This window comes from Lepisma saccharinum, chromosome 5 (genome assembly GCF_977018435.1).
Source record: "Lepisma saccharinum chromosome 5, izLepSacc3.1, whole genome shotgun sequence".
In the NCBI taxonomy this organism is placed as follows: Eukaryota; Metazoa; Arthropoda; class Insecta; order Zygentoma; family Lepismatidae; genus Lepisma; species Lepisma saccharinum.
The window spans coordinates 53,540,074-53,560,640 of NC_139233.1; the positions used below are offsets into that span (position 1 = coordinate 53,540,074).

Here is a 20,567-nt window from a genome sequence, read left to right on the forward strand (position 1 = left end):
TGTACATTATTGTTAAGTAGTAGTGTACAAATCTCCCCGATGGTGGTGGTAACGCTGTCACCTTGTAATCAATAGATCCCGGGTTCTATACTCGGTGGGGGCACATAGTGGTTCAGGAAAGTACAATTATTACACTGTTCAGAAAAACCTTTTATAATATCTTATTCCGTTTTCTTGCAACACATTGGCATCAAAATTATTTTTGCGGAGTGTCATTGTGATGGCACTACACAGTGCCAACTTAGCATCTCGCATGCACTGTTTCTTAACAATCCAGGTTCATAAACTATCAATAGTAGTAAATAGTACTATAGTAGATAACTAACAATCAATCTTTAATTCTTGAAAGAATTTCAAGTAAAATTATGGACATATTTTATTTATAATACAGACATTTAACAATTTGACCAAATGCATCCAACAAAATATTTAATTATACATAACTATAGTATGACAACTGAAGGCTACAGAAGATTCTACACTTTATAACCAACTACATGTCGTTTTCCAATGACTTCTCCAACGAAAAACCAGCAAAGTACTTCTGTTGCGACTAAGGTATTAAGCCAGGCTTCCTGAAATGAAACAAGAACATTATTTGGTGGTCCTTATTATAGGAGGTAACAACCAAAGTTTTTGTTTACATAGGAACACCTGCTACCTTGTACGAACATTGAAAAAAAAAGTAATATATCTAAAGTTTGGCTAATTTGATGAAATTAGTGTTTGCTACTGATGTTAAAAATTTAAAAATTATAAGTTTTCTATACATAAAGCAATATCCGAAGTGTGAAGTGTTTAAAATTATAGTTCCATGCTACAATATCACAATATTAACATGATATTTACAGAGTACTGTGCTCCAGTCACAATACATGTCTGTCTGTGTGTGTAGATCTACACCTGTAGATACAGCCCACAGACATGAAAATTTGAACTTTCCCAGTGTCTGATGAGGGTTTCCTATTTTTTTTCTCATTTGCTATATAGCCCTTCTGGACTACCCTCCTTTCATTCACTACATATACACACAAAAAGAGACAAATATGACAGGCCTTATTTTAAAGTTGTTGAAAATTGGATAGAGCATACTTTGAATCTATTCCATTACAATGTATATAAGAAATGAAATATCACCATTTTGTTGCTGTGTGTGGTGTATGTGTTTTAGGGTTCACACGTGAACTCGAAGTGTATTTTCCCAGAGTCTTCCAGAATCTTTAATTTTTTTTCCAGAGTAGTCGATACACAGTGCAATACCGTTTAAATTTATTTTAGCGATGCAAGACAATGTAAACAATATAAACCATCATACTGTTACTTCCACTGTTTTTAATTTGTTACGATTCTTGCAAAAAAAAAATAATAATAATAATATATAAAACAAATCTTCACTGCCCTGAGCTAACAGGTTTTCTCCCTTACAAACCTTTACTGTAAGCTGCTTCCAGCGACCAGTTCGGAATCCACCAAGAAGTCTCTGGATTCCTTGACGGATCTGTGGCAAATCCCCAGGAGTTGGAGGAGTAAGTTCCACTTTGGCGTATTTTAAGAATACCTCAAGTTTTGGTTGTGAATCTTTGGCAAGATCTGAAAATTGGGAAAAAAATACAATAATTATTAGAGACATACATGAAAATAATCTTGGAGCTGCCACTATACACAGTTTGACAAGTAATGAGACAGTAGTTACCAATGAAAACAAAAATATTTGAACACTTCATTTATTACGCGAAGAACATTCCTCCGGCATAAGTACAATGGTGGGTATGGTCAGGCATTTCTCGTGTGCAATGTACCAAAGACACGATGTCGCAGCCTGTTGGATGTTTTCTGACCTGCAACTTCACAATAATCCTAGGGAAATAATCTGGGAGAGGATACAACACACACATTTGTTTCTAAGCTAGGAATACCTGGGCAAAACCACTGCCTGGTGATACAGTAAATGGAGCAGAAACAGAGTACATGGTTGAGAGAAATTAAGGTGGAGTCAAAAATTCTCACCCATAACTATTTCAGAACACCACAAGGAAAAGAACCTTATGTGAAAAGTCTCCACACAGCTTTCCCTCCTTCCGTTCAGTTCGGCCCATAAGGAAGCATGCTCCACTCTGCCACTCCCCTCCATGTGGGATTACGGTGCACAGAATCACGGGTCTTTGCTTGTGGTTCCACTATAGTAACTTCCAGTTACAGTTTGGCCTTCTGGAACAAACCTATGATTCCTCTATCATTACCTTTGACCTTTGGGGCTACATTTTCTTGTATTTTTTTGGGGTGAATTTGGCAAGGTCTGTTTTGTTTCAAGATCATGCTGAAAATGCTACACTTAATCTTCCACAACAATTAAATTGCCGGTCCCCGTGGCACAGTGGTTAGGACATTGTGCTGTGATGCCAGGGATCCTGGGTACAAATCCCGGCATGGGCATAGATGTTTGTGAGTGTTCATTCATCAATTTCATCATGTCACCACTCATCCCCATCTTTGAAAATTAGCCAAAAGTTGCACAAAAGTAAAATAAAGCAAATCAATCAACAATTAAATTTATGATTTCTTATTCTTGTGAAGTTCTTACGATGTCTTACATAAAACTTAATTCCTCTGACTTGTTCCCTCTGACCACGTAGCGGTACAATGCAGTGTTGTCATATCTCGTGTCACCAAGGCCGCTAACATTAAAAGTGGTCACTCGTATGCTTGGCATAAAGCGAGTATTTCTGAGATCAAGAGCCTACTTAAACGCGTGCCGTGGGACATTATGCAGCTGACAGACGACGTTGACGAAATGTGTGAAACCTTCTATGAACTGTTATTCTCATCATTTGATGACACTGTCCCATTAGTTCGTAATAAGCGAAGGAAATATAAGGCCTGGTTTGATGGGCAATTAATATGTCTCTTAAAAGCAAAAGAATGTGCGCATAGAAGATGGAAGCAATCACGACTACAGAGTGACTATGTTGAATTTTCCGCACACAGATCAAACTTTAAAAAGATGCAAAAATCAAAATATACGGAATATTTAACCAGCATGGATGAACAAATTGACAGTAACCCGAAAATGATGTGGAACGTCCTTAAAAGCAAATCCCGCACGAGTAGAATACCATCCCATCTTTACTACGAGGAAAAATCATCAACACATCCAGAATCCTCATGTGAACTCTTCTCTGCATATTTTTCTAGCTTCTATTCTCCCGAGCAACGCCAGCTGCTAGATAACACACTGGAAACTAACAATCTGCTCGCGATACCTCAGCTCACACTGACAAGTGGGGAAATAACATCAAAGCTTAAGGGCGTACAAAAAGGCAAATCCACAGGTTCAGATCTTCTTCCCTCACACTTCATTTCTGCTTGTGCAAATGAACTCACTCCCCCTTTAGTAATCCTCTACAATAAAATCCTGGAAACAGGTTTCTTCCCCTGCCGATGGAAAAAAGCTCTCGTGACGCCAGTTTTTAAATCAGGAGACAAACACAATATTAGCAATTACCGTCCAATCTCCCTTCTGCCAATATTCTCCAAAGTATTCGAATCACTCATTTTCGATCACCTCAGATGGAATCTAAGAACTGTCATAGCCCTAAGCAGCATGGTTTCGTGCAGGGCAGATCCACAACCACGAACTTAGCAGTGATAACACACAGCATAGCAGACTGTTGGATGTAATCTACACAGACCTCAGCAAAGCATTCGACAGAATAAACCATTCCATCCTTCTCCAGAAACTACTTAGTGTTGGAATCTCTGGGAACTTGCACAAATTACTAGCATGCTATCTTTGTGATCGCACACAAGCAGTTGTACTAAACGGGTTCGCCTCGGCCGAGAGAAGAGTTTCGTCGGGAGTCCCCCAGGGATCCAATTTAGGTCCATACCTTTTCCTTCTATTCATCAACGATATTTTGAGCCACCTGCAAAAAGTCAATATTCTAATGTACGCAGACGATATGAAACTGTACTATCCAATCAGCTCATTGAATGACGGTCACACGCTGCAGGAAGGCCTAAACTCCTTCGCAAACTGGTGTAAGCAGACGGGAATGATCATAAATGTGAATAAGTGCAACGTAATGTCATTCACCAACAAGAAAACAACCATTACACACGAGTATAAAATTGGCAGCTCGACGGTGAGGCGTACGAGAGTTGTCGTTGACCTCTGTGTCCACTTCACATCTGACCTGTCGTTCAACACCCATTATCAAGCCTTAGTGCAAAGGTGTATAAAGCTAGTTGGTTTCATTAGAAGAAATTTTCTGTTTAATTTCTCTGTGCCTACGGTTGTAAAAATATACGTCGCACTCGTTCGTCCAGTACTGGAATACTGCAGTCCCATATGGAATCCACAGTACAAAACATGGCAAGAGGAAGTGGAGAGCGTCCAAAGGCAGTTTGTGAAATGGCTGTGCTTCAAGGTGAACATTGAATATCACAAAAATAACTATACATCTAGCCTATATGCAAGCATTTCGGTCTGGAAACTTTGTTCAACAGAAGAGTCGTCAGTGATGTCATTTTTTTACAGAAACTGATTAATCACGGCTGTGAGTGTTCTGCACTGTTAGAAAGTATAAACTTTAATATTGGCCGACAAAGTGCAAGAAACTGAAAATTATTTTACACGGAGAGGTCAAGGGTGAACACGCATAGGTTTTCACCTGCAGTGCGCATGCAGGACACGGTGAATGAACTATTAAAAACTGTAGACTTTGATATGTTCACAGACTCACGTAGTGTGCTGAAAAAAAAGATAATCACAACAATAAGTTCATAAATTGATGTAAATATGGTGTACATAGACGTTCATACTTTCATGTATTCTTTTTTTATCTATTCTATCTTGTTATTTATTCACAGTGTATTATGTTCAACATAATTGGGAAATGTATCCTGTGCTGAATAAATAAATAATAATAATAATAATTTATGCATCCTGCTATACTGTAGCATTATAAGATAGGCAGAAAGACAGATTGAGCAAGGTGAGAGGCTTTATTAAACACGTTGGTGCTGTGGGAAATGTCTTGTAATCTGATTTGTGAATAAGAAACAGTGCAGTGTTGCACTGTAATTATGGCAGAAGAAATGGAGGGCACCTTCCCTTAGGCCCGCTTTAGATGTAAGCACTTTCCTTAGCATTTTTTGTAACATTTATGCCATGACCAAAATGCTACCGTGTAAAGTGAGAAATCTTATGGCATTTCTCAAGGATAGAATCGGTTCTATTTCTGTAGCATAACCAATCAGAAGCGACCTCTAGATCACGAGTGCAGATGTAATGGCGGCCACGTGAAATGTAAACAATGCATCACTTTACATTTTTAAAAGACTATAACTATTCAACCGAGAGGAATAACATTTCGTATTAAATGCTTTTAGGTACAAAAGAATGGCGCTAACTGAAATGTTCCATGAAATGCATGCGTGTAAAGTACTATCTGCTGCATCTGGAAGCATTTTCATAGCATTTATGCTAACAAAAATATTAAAAGGAAATAAATGCTTTCGCCTAAAGCTGGCCTTACGACATATTTCCACTTCTCAATGCAAGCAGCTCTCATACTCCTCTGCTATTACTGGCTTTGAGGTGCAGGCATGATAGTAAAAACTTCTCTACAGCAAGGTAAAGACTTGAAAATAATACATTAAGTTTTGAACTTTTTCTACAAATAATGATTTTCTTAAACTTTCCAGATAAAGTACATTGGATTGATAATGTTCAAAATATTTTTTCATGCATTCCTTATGTTACGGTGCTAACAATAACATCTTCCACAATATTTGCTATTGGATCTATTGGATATTAACATTGTATACAATGGTTCTTAGATAAGCAGTACACTTAAGTGTTCATCCCAAAAATAAATAAATATTCGGCTTCAATGGCAGTTTGGTTTAACACTTATATTCTTTTCAGCTCGTTGATTGTGACGAGATTCATGGTGCCAAAATACTTAACTTACTGATCAATAACAATGATGTATATATATTGGGAATATGACATTTTTACAAATATCAATACAAAATCTCTCTTCCATCAGCTGGAAGTGAAATATTGGAAAATCTCCAATTTCTTCAAAATTTTAATCATAGAGGATGTATTCATATAATTTCCAAAAAAGTTTGTTTTTGTCCACTTTGTGTGTATATATAGGCTTGGTTTGCTTTGGTGTTTTAAGTCCACTTTGTGCACAGTAAGGCTAATCGGGACTGGACCTACAGTTTAAAGTGGGGTCCGAACCACTATATGCCTCCACCGGGTATCAAACCCAGGACCCCTTGATTACAAGACAACGACAATATAGGCTTGGGAGGATTTGTACAGTCAACGGCAAAGATGATAATAGGCAAATTGGACATCACTATTTTTATTACTTCTTTATTCTGCACCCTATGTTGTTTTAAGGAATGGAATTCTGTTAATTCGAAGCAGGGTATTGTCCTCTACATATTTACAATTTTATTTCAATTCACTACCATCACATTGTGTAAAACAGACTGAATGAAAATGGTCATGGACAATTTGCCGTTGAGTGTAGCACTATAAGACTCGGCCAGGATTCAAACATGGAATCCCTTCATTACTATGTGACAGCATTACCACGTGATAAATATGTCAGAAAGTTTATCCGGCCCAAGTTCCTTTTGTTTTATTGTGATTCATCATGCTACGTAAGCAATTTTTAACATGTTTTAATTTCGATTTACTTAACACATACTGCGGAGTTTTAGCTATTACTTAAGATTTTGTTCAATACAGAGTCAGTCAAAAAAATGTATACACAATTTAACAAACGCTAATTCTTTATTGTGTGTTAGTACTGAACTAAATTACATGTCAGAGGTTTAATACAATCGTTCATGTTAAGTTACTTGGGGTGTTCCAAATGGTTGCCGTTACCGGCCAGACACATACTACAAAAGCGTGAATGGTTGTTTGAACAACGTTGGTCAATGTGTCGCGGGGATTTCTGCACATGCTGCTGAAATTTCTTCACGAAGGGCCTCCATCGTAGGTGGTTTCCTGTGATACACAACATCCTTTAAGGTCCCCAAAGGTAAAAGTCCAGCGGTGTTAAATCTCGTGAACATAGTGGGAACTCAAATGCACCTCTTTGTCCTATCCAGTGTCCTGGCAGATTCTCGTCTAGGAAAGCCTGCATGCCTCGCTGGTAGTGTGAGGGTGACCCCATCTTGTTAGTAAAGAACTCACCGTTTCCATAAAGTTCACGTCTAGCTGGCAATATTGATGTGCGTAGCATTTCCAGATTCCTGGCACCAGCAACTGTACCTTCAAAGAAGAAGGGTTCTATTAAACCCCTAGATGAGTCCACACCAGACGGTCACCCCCGGGAGATTGACTGCCTTGTCAACACGAATGTGAGGATCTTCTGGTGCCCAGTAAACACAATTATGACGATCCATTGTACCATTTAGTTTGAATTGGGCCTCATCAGACCACACAACCTTTGTCACAAACTCTTCAGCCTCACCTGCCATATGCTGAAAAAATTCGCAGAACTCCATGCGGCGATCAGGATCATCCTCATTTATTGTGTGCATTAATCTTGCTATGTATACTTTCCACTTGGCAGCTTTCAGAATATGTCGTACACTTGCACTGCTAACCCCTGTCTCACGAGCACATTGTGTAAGCAGACTTCTGAGGCGACGTTGCAAACTTTTCTAAGACCATAGCCAAAGAAGCAGGACTTGTACCTGTACGACGTCTTCCTCATTTTCCCTTGTGCACATCACAAATGGTGCCATACATCTCAAACTTATCACAAAGCTGTTTAAATGTCAAGCATGTTGGACGTTGTGTGCCCCATGCACGTTGAACTTCAGCGACTTTTTTCAAACTTGAACCACCACTTTAAAATGAGCTTCCATTACTCAAAACATCAGGCGTGCAGTGGCCATTTTCATTCACTATCATACGTCACGTGTTAGTCGAGAGAGCCATACGGGTACTGACATCTGTTGAGAAAACACCATACTCTACATGTTCTGCAGATAATTCAATGCAACTCTAAAAACAATATGCAGATATCCTCACTTAAAGAGTGTATACATTTTTTTGACGGAATCTGTATATGCTTTGGTAGTTACGTGAGGCAGGCCATGTTTGGTTCTATTAGCATTAAAATAAAGTCCCTAAATGCATTCTACTAAGGTTCCAATTTACTTCTACATTAATTCCAATTAGTCTACGATACTTAGTAGCTTGTAAATGGAAAATACATTGTCCATGGGAAGCACACATGCTTGGTTAAGGTAATTTTTAAGTTGTTTATTTGGTAACATTATAGTATAGGTGAGGATTTCTTCAAATTTACAGGAGAAAGTACTTATGGAAATCATTTTCTGTAGCGTTGTGGAAGTTCGTGAATGTAGTTTTGATCCATTTTAATGTGAATACATGCTGTTTTCTGCGAAAATGTCTGTCCGACACGCTGTTTCTGCTGCCGCAATTTGCATTCTGCTCGAGAGCACAATGTTCCGTGTGTTAAGATGACGTAACCCCATAGTCAGTGTTTCAAACTCGCCGTGTTTTCACTAGAACATGACGTGTCGAGTATTTTTATTTTTTAAATTTTCTTTTAACTATGCTTGCCTAACCTAACTTAACCTAACCTTACGGAAAATGGTTTTTGGGGTTAAAGTGAATGGTTTGTGAGGCTAACGTCAATGGTTTGCGAGGTATTAGCATAATTTCAAATCCGGACACGAAAGTAGGCATTTTCCTGTGAACAACGTTACAACACGGTAAAAATTTACTATCCTTCGGACACCTATAAATTCTTCATTTTTTCAATTTTTGACATTTGTACTTACCTATCAGCTTCGCGGAACATTCTGTGAATGGTTTTTGGGGGAAGTGAATTGACAATATAGAGAAAGTCTCCAATTTTGTTAATTTTCGGTATACTAACAAATTTTGGCCTCCTAATCACGAATATGTTGTAAAAAACTGGGGGTCACGTTTGAAATTTGAAAAAAAAAAAGCCGATTGAATCTTTTTTATACATAGGTGTATATGAGTAGTTTTACGAACGAAAATGTAATCTCCTGTCATTTTTTCCAACCACGCCGTTGTTTTACAAGAAAATGATTTATGATGTTCAATTCTAGTACGAACACTATTTTTTCGATGAATTTAGGGGTGAAATGAGTGCTAATGGAACCTAACCTCATGTGAATGGTTTGTGGGGCTACCTGTGGATGGTTTTTGGGACTAACGTCAATGGTTTGTGGGGCTACCCATGGATGGTTTGTGGGACTAGCCGTGGATGGTATTTGGGTCTAACGTCAGTGGTTTGTGGAGCTACCCGTGGATGATTTTTGGGGCTAACATCAATGGTTTGTGGGGCTACCCATGGATGGTTTTTTGGGCTAACGTCAATGGTTTGTAGGGCTACCCGTGGATGGTTTTTGGGGCTACCCGTGGATAGTATTTGGGGCTAACATCAATGGTTTGTGGGGCGACCCGTGGATGGTTTTTGGGGCTAACGAACAATGTTTCATCAAAATGTACAATTTCCAGATGTGACTCCCGGTTTTTTACAACAGATTCATGACTAGTAGGCCAAAATTATTTTGTATACCGAAAATTTAAAAAAATTGAGACTTTCTCTATATTGTCAATTCTTACCTTTGGGTCTACCCATCCCAAAATCGGTGGGAAATTTAAAAAAATATTTTCGTTTGAAATTTTTTAGTCCAAATTTCCTTTGCTCCTGGGGTAATTGACCTACCGCCTCCAACCACTAACGCGGCCCCGCCTCCGCCCCACTCCCGCTTTTTCTATAGACTCCCTGTAAAAAGGCATGTTAGAAATTGGCCGGAGTCACCCTGCCAAAAACTCTTAAATTTGAAGAAATCAGTTTCCAGGACACGGAAAACTTACCTGAATTTCACACAAAACACCTTTCCGATGTTATACCTATACAATACTACAGGAACTTATTATGGTAAGGATAGTAAACTAGTACTTCATTATTTTAAGGAAAGTTCTAATTTCGTGTTACAATGATTTTCAAAATTATACGATAATTAGTCTTCGTGCTAGGAGAAATCATAAAACAATCGGAACCGTTACCCAAGATATTCTCCCTCGACAAGCGACAGTAAATATTGTAGAAGCGTGGGAATGAATGTAGAAGTAAATCGGAACCTTAGTAGAAAGCATTTAGGGACTTTATTTTAATGCTAAGGGAACCTAACCTAAACACGAAAGCATATTTTGAACAAACTCTTAAATAATCGCTAAAACTCCGCAGTATGTGTTAACAGACGTACTTCAAAATCGAACCATGTAAAAATTGCAACTTGGGCCAAATTAACTTCTACCAAACAGTAATAAAATATGTATCAAAAACTACCAATGACCATTCCAAAGCACTAAACTTGGCAGAGAGTTTTCTAGCAAACGCTCTCTTCCTAAACGATAATTCGCAGTTCGGATTAAGGGGACTCGTATAAAATATTGCACTTAATGTATGCGTTATCCTAAGCACTTACTCAAAGCCGCAGCTTGTAGTCTATTAACACTTTGAACAAGTTTAGCCATTTTGCTCCGCTTGTTTTCTCTCAAGCGATTTTCTGGCCGAAAGAGGGGAATGGAGAACAAACCAAGGTAATCGAAAAACTTATTTACCCACAAATAGACACACGATCTTATTTTCTACGTATCTTCAATGCAATTAATTTATCAGTTACCGCTATATTAGGAGAAAACAAAAGTTCAAATTTAGAAATAAATAATTATGTAAAAAATGTATAAGAACACTATTAATCTCGGCAAAAGTTGTAGTGAAAATAGCCAACTGGCATTCGAATGGGAATTGCCCAACTTCTAGGGTATCCCTTATTGAACCACACTTTAGCAACCTCTTGTCCTGACATCAGACGGGAAATGCCTACGAGGTTAGGTTAGGTTTATTATCATAAATACAATAAAAAATAATATTTAGGTTAAGAGAACTAAACCTATCTAGTCTAACCTGATAACGTAGGCATCTAGCCTAAAATTAAAAAGTTTACTCTCGTGACGTCAGAACAAAAGGTTGCTCAAATGTTGTGCAATAAGTGAGACCCAACTTTCATAAGTTGGTTGCGTCCTTGCAACGAGAGTTTTAACAGTTTTAACTCTTTCTTATGAATATGAATAAATTAATATCAAATACAGTTTGTCTTAAAAAGCATAAAATAAGGGAAAATATTTTTTACACTGTGACTACAAATTATATATGAAATCGATTTCGTTCTTCGATTTATAATTGAATTATATCGATTCGATTCGATAAAGAACTATTGTCGATATTTTTGATGACCCCTTGAAACATACATGTATTAAGAAGTACTTTTATTATTTTTGTTTGTTTTTGTTGTGTTTTCGTCTACGTAGAAAGGATGCTTCTTGCAATTGTTACAGGTGCTCAAGTTTAGCTTTTGGTTCATCAATTATGTGAATATTGAAAATATTCTATCCTTAATGCAATGAAGTTTAACACGACAACAATATGCAATTAAATAGAACAGCTTTCAAGTATTTTTCTTGCCTTTCGAACAAATAGCTTTAAGGGACAAAATTTTGATGTTTATTGCATTTTTTAATTGTTAAATGTGATCAATGTATTTTCAATGAATTGTGCATTAATTGCTTGATAAACTATTTAATTAAATGTTATTCATATGTAGAATAACAAAGTTTGTCCAAAGAAACGCCGAATTTACTCCATAATATGTGTCTACAATTATTTTCTTGGAGCTTTAATCATTAATCGTTTTTTGCTTACAAAATGCCTTGGACGTACAGGTTTTCAGGTTTGTTCATGAGTTAGTATTTCTTACCTTGAATTCCAGGTTTGTTGTAAAGAACTTATATAACATAAAATTACATTTCTAGAGACAATGTGATGTATGATTCTATACATGGTGACAAATTGTAACAAAATGCTAAGGGAGATATGTTTGACATTTTGCAGGCTGATGAATTTCAATATCATAGTTCAAAGTTCTTGGTTCATGGTCACGTGTTTGTACAGCAGGATGCATTAGCAGGTAATTGTCCAGCCCTGTTATTGTACATTTTTAAATAATGTACTGATCTTGGAGCAGAGATTGTCTGTCAACTGATGTGCAGGTGTCTTGCTTCAGTTCTTGAGATGCAGAAAATACTGGGTAACGGTTCCGATTGTTTTATGATTTCTCCTAGCACAAAGACTAATTGTCGTAGAATTTTGGAAATCATTGTCACACGAAATTTGAACCTTCCTTAAAGTAATGAGCACTGTTTGGACTCGAAGGAAGTTATTTATGTTGAAAAAAACAACTTGAAAATTACCATACACAGTTCTCATGGACAAGATATTCTCCGTCGGCAAGCGACAGTAAATATCGTAGAAACATGGGAATGAATGTAGAAGTAAATCGGAACCTTAGTAGAATGCATTTAGGGACTTTTATTTTAATGCTAAGGGAACCAAACGTAACATGCTTAACCTAACTATGAAAGCATATATTGAACAAAATCTTAAGTAATTGCTAAAACTCCGCAGTATGTGTTAACAGATGTACCTACATCGGGTAAGACTCTAGTTTACATCCTTTTCCTAAGGAATAAGTGTCATATATCGTTGGAAAGTTTATTTTATAAGGAATTCAACAACGTAAATCCCAAAGCGAGAAAGAATTTGCTGGAGGAGTAAATCGAGAAAAACCGATGTCCGGATATGCGTAATTGAACGTGCTGCGGAATCTTTTCGATGATGAAGCACATATTTAGGGGTGAAATGAGTGCTAATGGAACCTAACTTAACCTTGTAGGCATACCTTGTCCCCCTGAATGGTTAGTGGGGCTATCGTGAAGAGAAAGTACTTACCCGAAGAGATGCCAGCTGCCGCACCACGAACATGCACCGCGAACGCAAAGAAGCAATCACCATGCAGATAAGGATGTAAAGTAGAGTCTAGCCGTACATCGAAATCGAAGCATGTAAAAATTGCGGTAAAAGTTGCTAATCGGCCGAACGGATTTCTTCATTTTTACACTTACTGGAATGGGTTTTTCTAGCATTTGGATACTTCGTGGAGATATTTTCTGTCATCGTAGAATCTGCTGGAGTGGTAAATCATGTATTTTTCACGATATTACTCGACCACTATGTTTGCCTAACCTAATCTAACCTAACCTTGCCGTGAATGGTTTGTGTATCTATTTATGAATGTTTCGTGGGGCTATCCGTGAATGGTGAATGGGGCTATTTATAAATGGTTTTTGGGGCTATCGTGAATGGTTTGTGTGGCTATTATTGACATCATTTTCATCACAAAACGTCAGAAAAGCAATATTTCACCTTAAAGAATATTTTGCAATGCACAATAGGTAAGTACGAATGTAAAAAGTGACAAAATAAACAAGTGAGAGGTGTTCGGCCAATAGACAACATTTAATAAAATTGCATTCGTAGCATGATGATATCGCAATAAAACAAAAGGAACTTGGGAACAAGTTTACAATACCGGCCCACTTTCCAATTTCTATGAAATTTCGCCTACTCACTAATTGTGAACTCCTAATCACGAATCTGCATGTAATAATTGGCGGTCAAGTATGGACATCGAGAAAAAAACGAAATAAACTATGTTTTCATAACGTAACGTAACCCTACCATAAGAACAATAGCTCCACGGAAGATGCCATTTTCCCAACATGAAGAAATCAACAGGCAAGACAAGGTATAGTTATCTTAGCTAAAATATTAATTTTTCTTTGTATTTATGCTAATGGAACCTAACCTAACAGAGCAAGATTGTTGTGCGTAAAGGAAGACCATTAACGAATTGCGAAAGAAAGATGGTTCCGAATAGCTGTGTATGGACATTCACCGTGGTAAATCACAAGGTTATTTTACAAGTTCTACACGTAAATGTACAATTTTAACAAGTGACCGCCAAATATGAACTACAGATACGTCATGAGGACACCGAAATTAGTAAGTAGGCAAAATTTTATAGATATTGGAGAGTGGTCCGGTATTGTAAACTCATGCCGGAACTTGGGCCAAGTAGGGATTTGTGAGGAATTATGTTGTGAAAATAGGCTGTGCAAATGATTGGGCTCATAAGTAATAGTGGCAAGACCTTCTCTTCACATGTTAAATGATGTATACACATGCAGGGAATGAAGGAAGGTATGGAAATATAGAGGCAGTCAAACTTAACAACCATAACATACTCAAAACATATAAATAGTAAAAACATCATTATGTAGGACAATAATTATTAGATGACTTATTCTCTTGCCCAACATGTGAAACACATCATTTCTTGCCTGATTTTGTGACCAAGCATGTAAAATAGCCGATTTTTTACTTTGCCACTGAACTTCTTTATGACAGTTACTTCGTCAGTTTTATCTAACTATCACTAATACTCACCATCATGATCGGCCAAAAATGACAGAAAAGCAGCATAAAAACACAACAAATTCTATGTGAACTGCTTGCAGAATCTTTCCAGAAAATTGTTTTGTTCTTGCAGACTGCATTGCACTATATTAATCTTGCTCAACTGCAGATTCATGATGTGGGCTTATTTGTTTCCTGTAACATCAAACTCTATGCATTTAATTTCAAAATAGCCACCAAACTAACATCTTTCTGAAAAATTGAGATCACAACTAAAGCCTGCTTCATTTCACTTTGTTGGCATTTCGTTTTCTATATTAACAAGAGTTTATAGGTATTCCAATCTCAACTAACAGAATCATATACTTCTTTAAAGTCAAGAAATAGTTGATTCACATTATGATTCCTCCCACATTTTTCAAATATCTGCCTAATATAAAATATTTGATCAGTAGTTGACCTGTTTCAGTTAAAGCCACATTGATAATCACCAGTAATTTCATTGTGGGATTAGATTTTGGTAGTTTACTTAATTTTTTTCTTCTTTAGCAGCATCAAAATGCTAACACTACTAAGTGAAGCACACTTCTTGATGTTGAAGGATGACATAGCCATAAGGGACACAGACTTGGGAGCCTTCCGGTAAGTCAGATTTATTTATGTATTATTTGATTCCATGTCATCTTGACAACTACTCTCTAAACACTTACTTCTTGCACTTCATAATTGTAGCTTTTAATATGTTGTGATTTAAAATGTTGTGCATGGGAAAGACATTGCAAGAAATACACTCATTGGCTCCTGATTACTGCTGTCAGTAAACTTTTTCTGGTTGGCTATTATTTTATACTTTCACATAGGCAATAGATTGGCAAAGTGAGAGTTACCATCATGCTGTATGCTAGTGAAGTAGTTAGTGTATGGCCATGCCGTGGATTACTTAGAATTTCAAAATTTTACTTGTAATACTAAGCCCCGCGACAGGTTAAGTTTGCAGCAGGTTTTATGTATCAATCCACTCTAGAGAGGCACTCAGCATCCCCGTGCCAGTCTCACCTTAACCGCTGAGCTGTTCATATCACAGACAGTGAGAAAATCCGCAGTATTGCAGTGGACCTATTTTCTGCGTGCACGTTTGGATCTATATATGCGAAAAGTTGCTGCAAGGTTAACCTGTCGCAGGGCTTAGATAATTAAAATAACTTCAAATGATTTATTGCCATGCTTTTTTTTTTTTTTGGTAGGTATCATGAAAAGAAAGATGTTGCGGATTCCCCTTATTCAGAAGGAAAAAAGTCTTATACAGAGAAGAGAGGTGGGATTTGGAGTCCAAACAATAAACGACCAGGCAGACTGAAAGATAATATTAAGGAACTGGAGGTAATAACAGTGTATGTTAGGTTTAGTAATGCTAACCACATAATTGAAATTCAGTCACTCTTTCATATTAACAAACTGTGCTTTGTATTAGAAATAAGAAAATGAATCTTTTTAATGATTATGAAATAAATGTTAATGATCTCTATTTGTACTTCAGGTAATTTTGTAAGCTTGCATCTTACACAACGTATGCATGAAGTAGTGTAGTAAGGTTTTTCAATGTTCTCTACTTTTGTCTTTTATGTAATAATAATATTACTTCTACCACCATTTCTATTGTTGTTATATTGTAATTATCAATTGTAGGAACTCCTTTCGCACTACAAAGTTTTACATTGCCAGTGGAGAACGAACAGTGTACTTCAACTAATCTTCAACTCAGGAATGCTTGTGAATATATACATTAATATTTTTTCTGGAGACATCATAAAAATAGTGTTTGACAAGTATCTAATAGGAAAACTATTGTCAGAATATGTCACTGATGGTAAGTAATTGGTTTCTTGTTTTCATTTTTGGAGGTCATTGGCTTAAGACTTAATAAATATTAATTACGCATACGATTTTCAAAGTATATCCAATTTGCAATCTATTTGTCATTGTGTGTGAAATTTTAAATATGCCCTAATGATATTATTTTATATAGAGTTTTTGATAAGGATTGATTGAAATATGATTTTCTTTATTATCTATTAGCCAACTCATCATGGATTTTTCCTTTTGACATGTTCATTTACCTCATTATTTAATGATCTAACCAGTTGGCTATGAAAGGTTTTGCATTAAAAAAAAGTAACTATGTACAGTAGAACCCTGATTTTACATTTTCGTAGATTTTCCATTTTCTCATATTTTCAGCATTTTTAAAAACCGTGATAGACTGGAAAATGTAACATTGAGGTTCCTCTATATTTAGACATTCACTTTACAAAATCAAGGTGTATATGAAATATGCTTTTATATTCATAGCAATCATAACATATGCAGCAAAAGTTTACTTTAAATGAGTGTTCCTCAACCTTCTTCTTGCAGCACACCATAAATTATTCATGACTCAATACACCACATTAAAATATTATCCTCTAAATGTATACATTACTAGCATTATTAATATTTGATTTTGCTTTTGTGTTTTAAGTCCACTTTATGCACAATAAGGCTAATCAGGACTGGACCTACAGTTTAAAGTGGGATCCGAAGCACTTGTGCCTCCACCGGGTATCGAACCTGGGACCCCTTGATTACAAGGCGATGACGATACTGCGCCATTGGGGAGGCCCTAGCATTATTGATATAAATATGCCTTTAGAAGTATATGAATCACAACATAATTAATTAAGTTGTTATTTGTTGTTTTTATTATTATTATTATTATTATTATTTTCATGTAGGCTACTTTTATCCAGTAGTAAGTTTGGTCTTGCTATTATCCAAACAGAAATCAAATCGTGCAGTTAGAATTGAAAAATAATAGATACAAGACGAGGAAAACAAACAGCATGTTCTCGAACTCAGGCTGCCTGAGCTGAGAAGTACAGATAGAAGCTGATTGTTGAGGATGGTTTTTATTTTTCATTCCCTTTGTTGGGTTTGCTAGTAAAGAGCAGTCAGCTTTAAGCAAGTGTTGGGTCTGGCAATCCTGACAAGTGGTTAGATTGAAAAGAAAATATCAAATCGACTCCTGTTTTCTGTAGTATGTAGCAAACAAGTGGGATCTTACTTTAGTCATTGTAACAACAGTGGGAGTAAATAATTTACATTTGCTTTGTTACAATAATTAGAAGTTCATGATGTATCTGTCATCTTGTGGCAACACACTGGTTGCAGAATTAAAGTCTGTTTAGGAATGATAAATTGTAAAATTATCTGTAAGTTTACTCATAAACTGATATATACTGATATAACCATATTAGCCAATACCGATAGAGTAATAAATACCAATAAGTGAAAGTGTGTATAGATTTACAGTATGATGTTTCTTATTTCTTTTTCTTTTTTTTTTCTCAGTGATATTTACAGATTCCCATTTAATGTGTTCATATAATGACAATCAAGTGACATTTGTGCACTTGACGAAGCCAGTTCCCAAAAGAAGCTTCCTGCAGAAGTTGAGTCGCTTGGATCCAAAGTTGCAGGTTTTAGAGTTGGCAGGTCCAACCGGGAGGAGATTGGAAAGGAAAATGTCATGCAATGCAACAGGAGATCTGGTAAGTTATATTACGGTGTTTTGACAATTTGGAATTAGTATGCCAATAACAGTGTACTTTGTTAAGTGTTTTGCTCAAATCTTTCGTGTTATTTTCACCTGAGTGAGCCACATGTCTAGAAATGTATTTTGGGAGGGGTCCTTGCATGCTGACTAAGTGTCTCACATTAATAATAATAAATTTTACTTAGAATAATAATTACTATTATTATATTTGTTCCATGAAAGATGATTTATTACATAGCTTGTTTCCAGTTAAGACCTCTACAATGTGTGTAAAACAGTTGTTATGAAGAAAAACCACGTCAAAAGAATGTTGACACAGAAACCACTTTGCGCATGTTGATTTTTCACTCGGTTTCACTCATATTCTCAGATACAAGTTGTGTACAAGTGAAATCTGGCGGCGCGAGTTTGCTCGGTTGTGCAGGACTGCTGATTTATTCTGTCTGAAATGTTTGTAGTACCAGGATAGAATTGGAATTGGTTTGCCTGTTATCTAGTTTAGAGGAGCCTTTTGTAGAATAGTGTGCATTTTTTTTAAATATGTTGTCAACGAAAGGTTTTGTGGAGTGCCATGGTGAAAGTCATTGAGTGTCCAGTGGCATGCAAGTGCTGCTAAAGGCCAGAATTTTTGGAAGATCTGTTCTGCAGTGTCATAATTGTCCTGGTGTAGCTTTGCTATCACTGACAAGTTTCTTTGGACTCTCCCAGATAAACTTGATGCTTTAAGTATCTCTTGTACTTTCCAATAGACTTGCCAAGGCACTAAACAAATACATCAAAATTGCACACATGCCATGGAGGAAGGAAAATCATTCACCACGAAAGGTCAAAATTTCATGACAAAATGTATAGAAAATGCACGTTTTAACCCTTAAAGGATGGGCCGTGACACAGGTGTCACAGCAGGTATGTCCCTTAGGGACACCAGTGTCGCAAGCATCTTTTTCTCATAGTATGTTACTTTTTTAACATACTGTAACTTGGATAATGATCGGAGACACATGTTTTGAGTTTTGCGTGAGTCTAGAGGTATGTAATTAACAATTAGTAAAGTTTAATTGCATTGTTACTATTTTGGGTGGGGGGGGGGAGAAGGGCATGTACGAAAAATTGTGATTTTTTAAAAATGTATTTACATTGGTTTCGAAAACATTGCTCTTTCTCAATTATGGTGTTTCAAAACACACTTTTGGCAATAGAAGTACGACCTGCCAATATTCCTGGTGCCAAAAGCATGGGTGGGGGGAGGGGGAGGGGGAGGCAGCAGGGAAAGAATGTCAAAAGCCTCTGCCGCCAACAAAGGGTTGGATAAACAGCCGACTGCTCTTTGTTGTTTCACAAAACGGCACTGTAGGATTACAAATAAAGTATTGTTGAATGATTTCCCTTGTTTCTGTCAGTCATGCTATATTTAGCCCCTTGCGTCATGTGTTTACTTAGTTAAGTTGCCACGGAGGGCATGACAGACTAACAAAGCGAGTGAGACGAATTGAAATTATTCGAGTTTGAACTTTCTTTCATTGTGTGTGTTCCCCAGTTTGTGGCATGTGACCAGCTGCGAGCTGTGGCATTGATGCTTTTTTCTCCTCCCAACAAGAGTAATGTCACTGAGTGAAATTGACAATGAGTTATTAGTAGGGACATTGAATTTTTGCGATGCGCGAAATGTGAAAAAAAATGCAATTTTGAACATTCTGCATGTAACTACACCCCCAATGATGAAATAAGCATGAGTTTTATTCGCGAAGTAATGCGAAATGTGTGCTTTCCACGAAATGTGTGCTTTTTCGCGAAATAACCGTGAAATATCATCAAATTAAGTAGAAAACATGCAAAAACCGGCAATCAAGGTTGTGCGCGCAAACTGTTGATTTATAACTAGGGAACGGAACTTTATGTGCTAAAAAACACAGAAATATTTATTTTTTATGTGTCATAAATGTTGAAAATATGTGATAAAAACAGGAAAATATGTGACAAAAATAAAAACATTTGGTAACAAAAACAAACTATAACATGCATTTTAAACACCTGAAATTAGTTTCTAAATGATTACCTCTTAGCGAGCAATTTTTTGGAAGAGTTGCAGTGGATCACCATAGTTTTTTCCAAATTCTCCATTGTAAATCTGTGACGATTATCTCTAAAAAGCATCTTATATTGTGAGAAAGATCGCTCCACGTCACAAGAAACAATTCTTGCATATTTGAATCACGAAATGTCACTAACGCTTAAGTTTTCCAAAGCTTCCTCTACTTCACTTTCCAAAACACATGCAATTTGGCACAAAGTTTGAAAACCTTGTTTTTTCCCAAAAAATTCTGTACATTTAGACACTTAGATCCAGTGAGTTCTTGCAGTTTCGATTCTACTATACGGACTTTAACAATGGAAGCTGCCAAAGTGTTCGCGGACGATTCAAGCTTTCATATGGAATTAGAGAGAATGGACAGGTTTGTTGAGATGTATGCCAATTCGACTTTTACGGAGGGCTCCATCAACAGTTCTTGCAGAATTCTTCTTTGTCGAGATCATTTACAACAGATACA

At 36.7% G+C, this 20,567-nt stretch overlaps 2 protein-coding genes across 3 annotated transcripts in view; one reads left to right on the forward strand and one right to left on the reverse strand.

The window, feature by feature from the left end:
* Positions 1 to 358: 358 nt before the first annotated feature.
* Positions 359 to 10,694, reverse strand: LOC145988373 (ATP synthase F(0) complex subunit g, mitochondrial-like). The gene is made up of 3 exons (XM_083123255.1): positions 10,537 to 10,694; positions 1,430 to 1,590; positions 359 to 575 (listed from the first exon to the last, which is right to left on the reverse strand). The coding sequence occupies exons 1-3, from the start codon at positions 10,583 to 10,585 to the stop codon at positions 477 to 479; spliced, it is 309 nt and encodes a 102-aa protein (XP_082979381.1). The 5' UTR covers positions 10,586 to 10,694; the 3' UTR covers positions 359 to 476.
* A 661-nt stretch (positions 10,695 to 11,355) lies between these two features.
* The window catches only part of frtz (WD repeat-containing and planar cell polarity effector protein fritz), a 41,193-nt gene continuing 31,981 nt past the window's right edge, over positions 11,356 to 20,567 (forward strand). The window contains exons 1-5 of one of the 2 annotated variants that reach the window (XM_083123257.1): positions 11,356 to 11,449; positions 14,976 to 15,068; positions 15,671 to 15,806; positions 16,113 to 16,293; positions 17,814 to 18,013. In XM_083123257.1, coding sequence (XP_082979383.1) covers positions 14,986 to 15,068; positions 15,671 to 15,806; positions 16,113 to 16,293; positions 17,814 to 18,013 — 600 coding nt within the window. In that variant the 5' untranslated portion in view covers positions 11,356 to 11,449; positions 14,976 to 14,985. The remainder of the gene's footprint in view (positions 11,450 to 14,975; positions 15,069 to 15,670; positions 15,807 to 16,112; positions 16,294 to 17,813; positions 18,014 to 20,567) is intronic. The other variant, XM_083123256.1, reaches the window with a different exon arrangement.

What these genes read in the sequence shown, in the direction of transcription:
- LOC145988373 (XM_083123255.1), bottom strand. Translation starts at nt 10,585, where the DNA reads ATGGCTAAACTTGTTCAAAGTGTTAATAGACTACAAGCTGCGGCTTTG. An exon ending in ACTACAAGCTGCGGCTTTGA is followed by an intron (nt 1,591 to 10,536) that starts GTAAGTGCTTAG and finishes CCCAATTTTCAG; the next exon opens with ATCTTGCCAAAGATTCACAA. An exon ending in GGAAGCAGCTTACAGTAAAG is followed by an intron (nt 576 to 1,429) that starts GTTTGTAAGGGA and finishes GTTTCATTTCAG; the next exon opens with GAAGCCTGGCTTAATACCTT.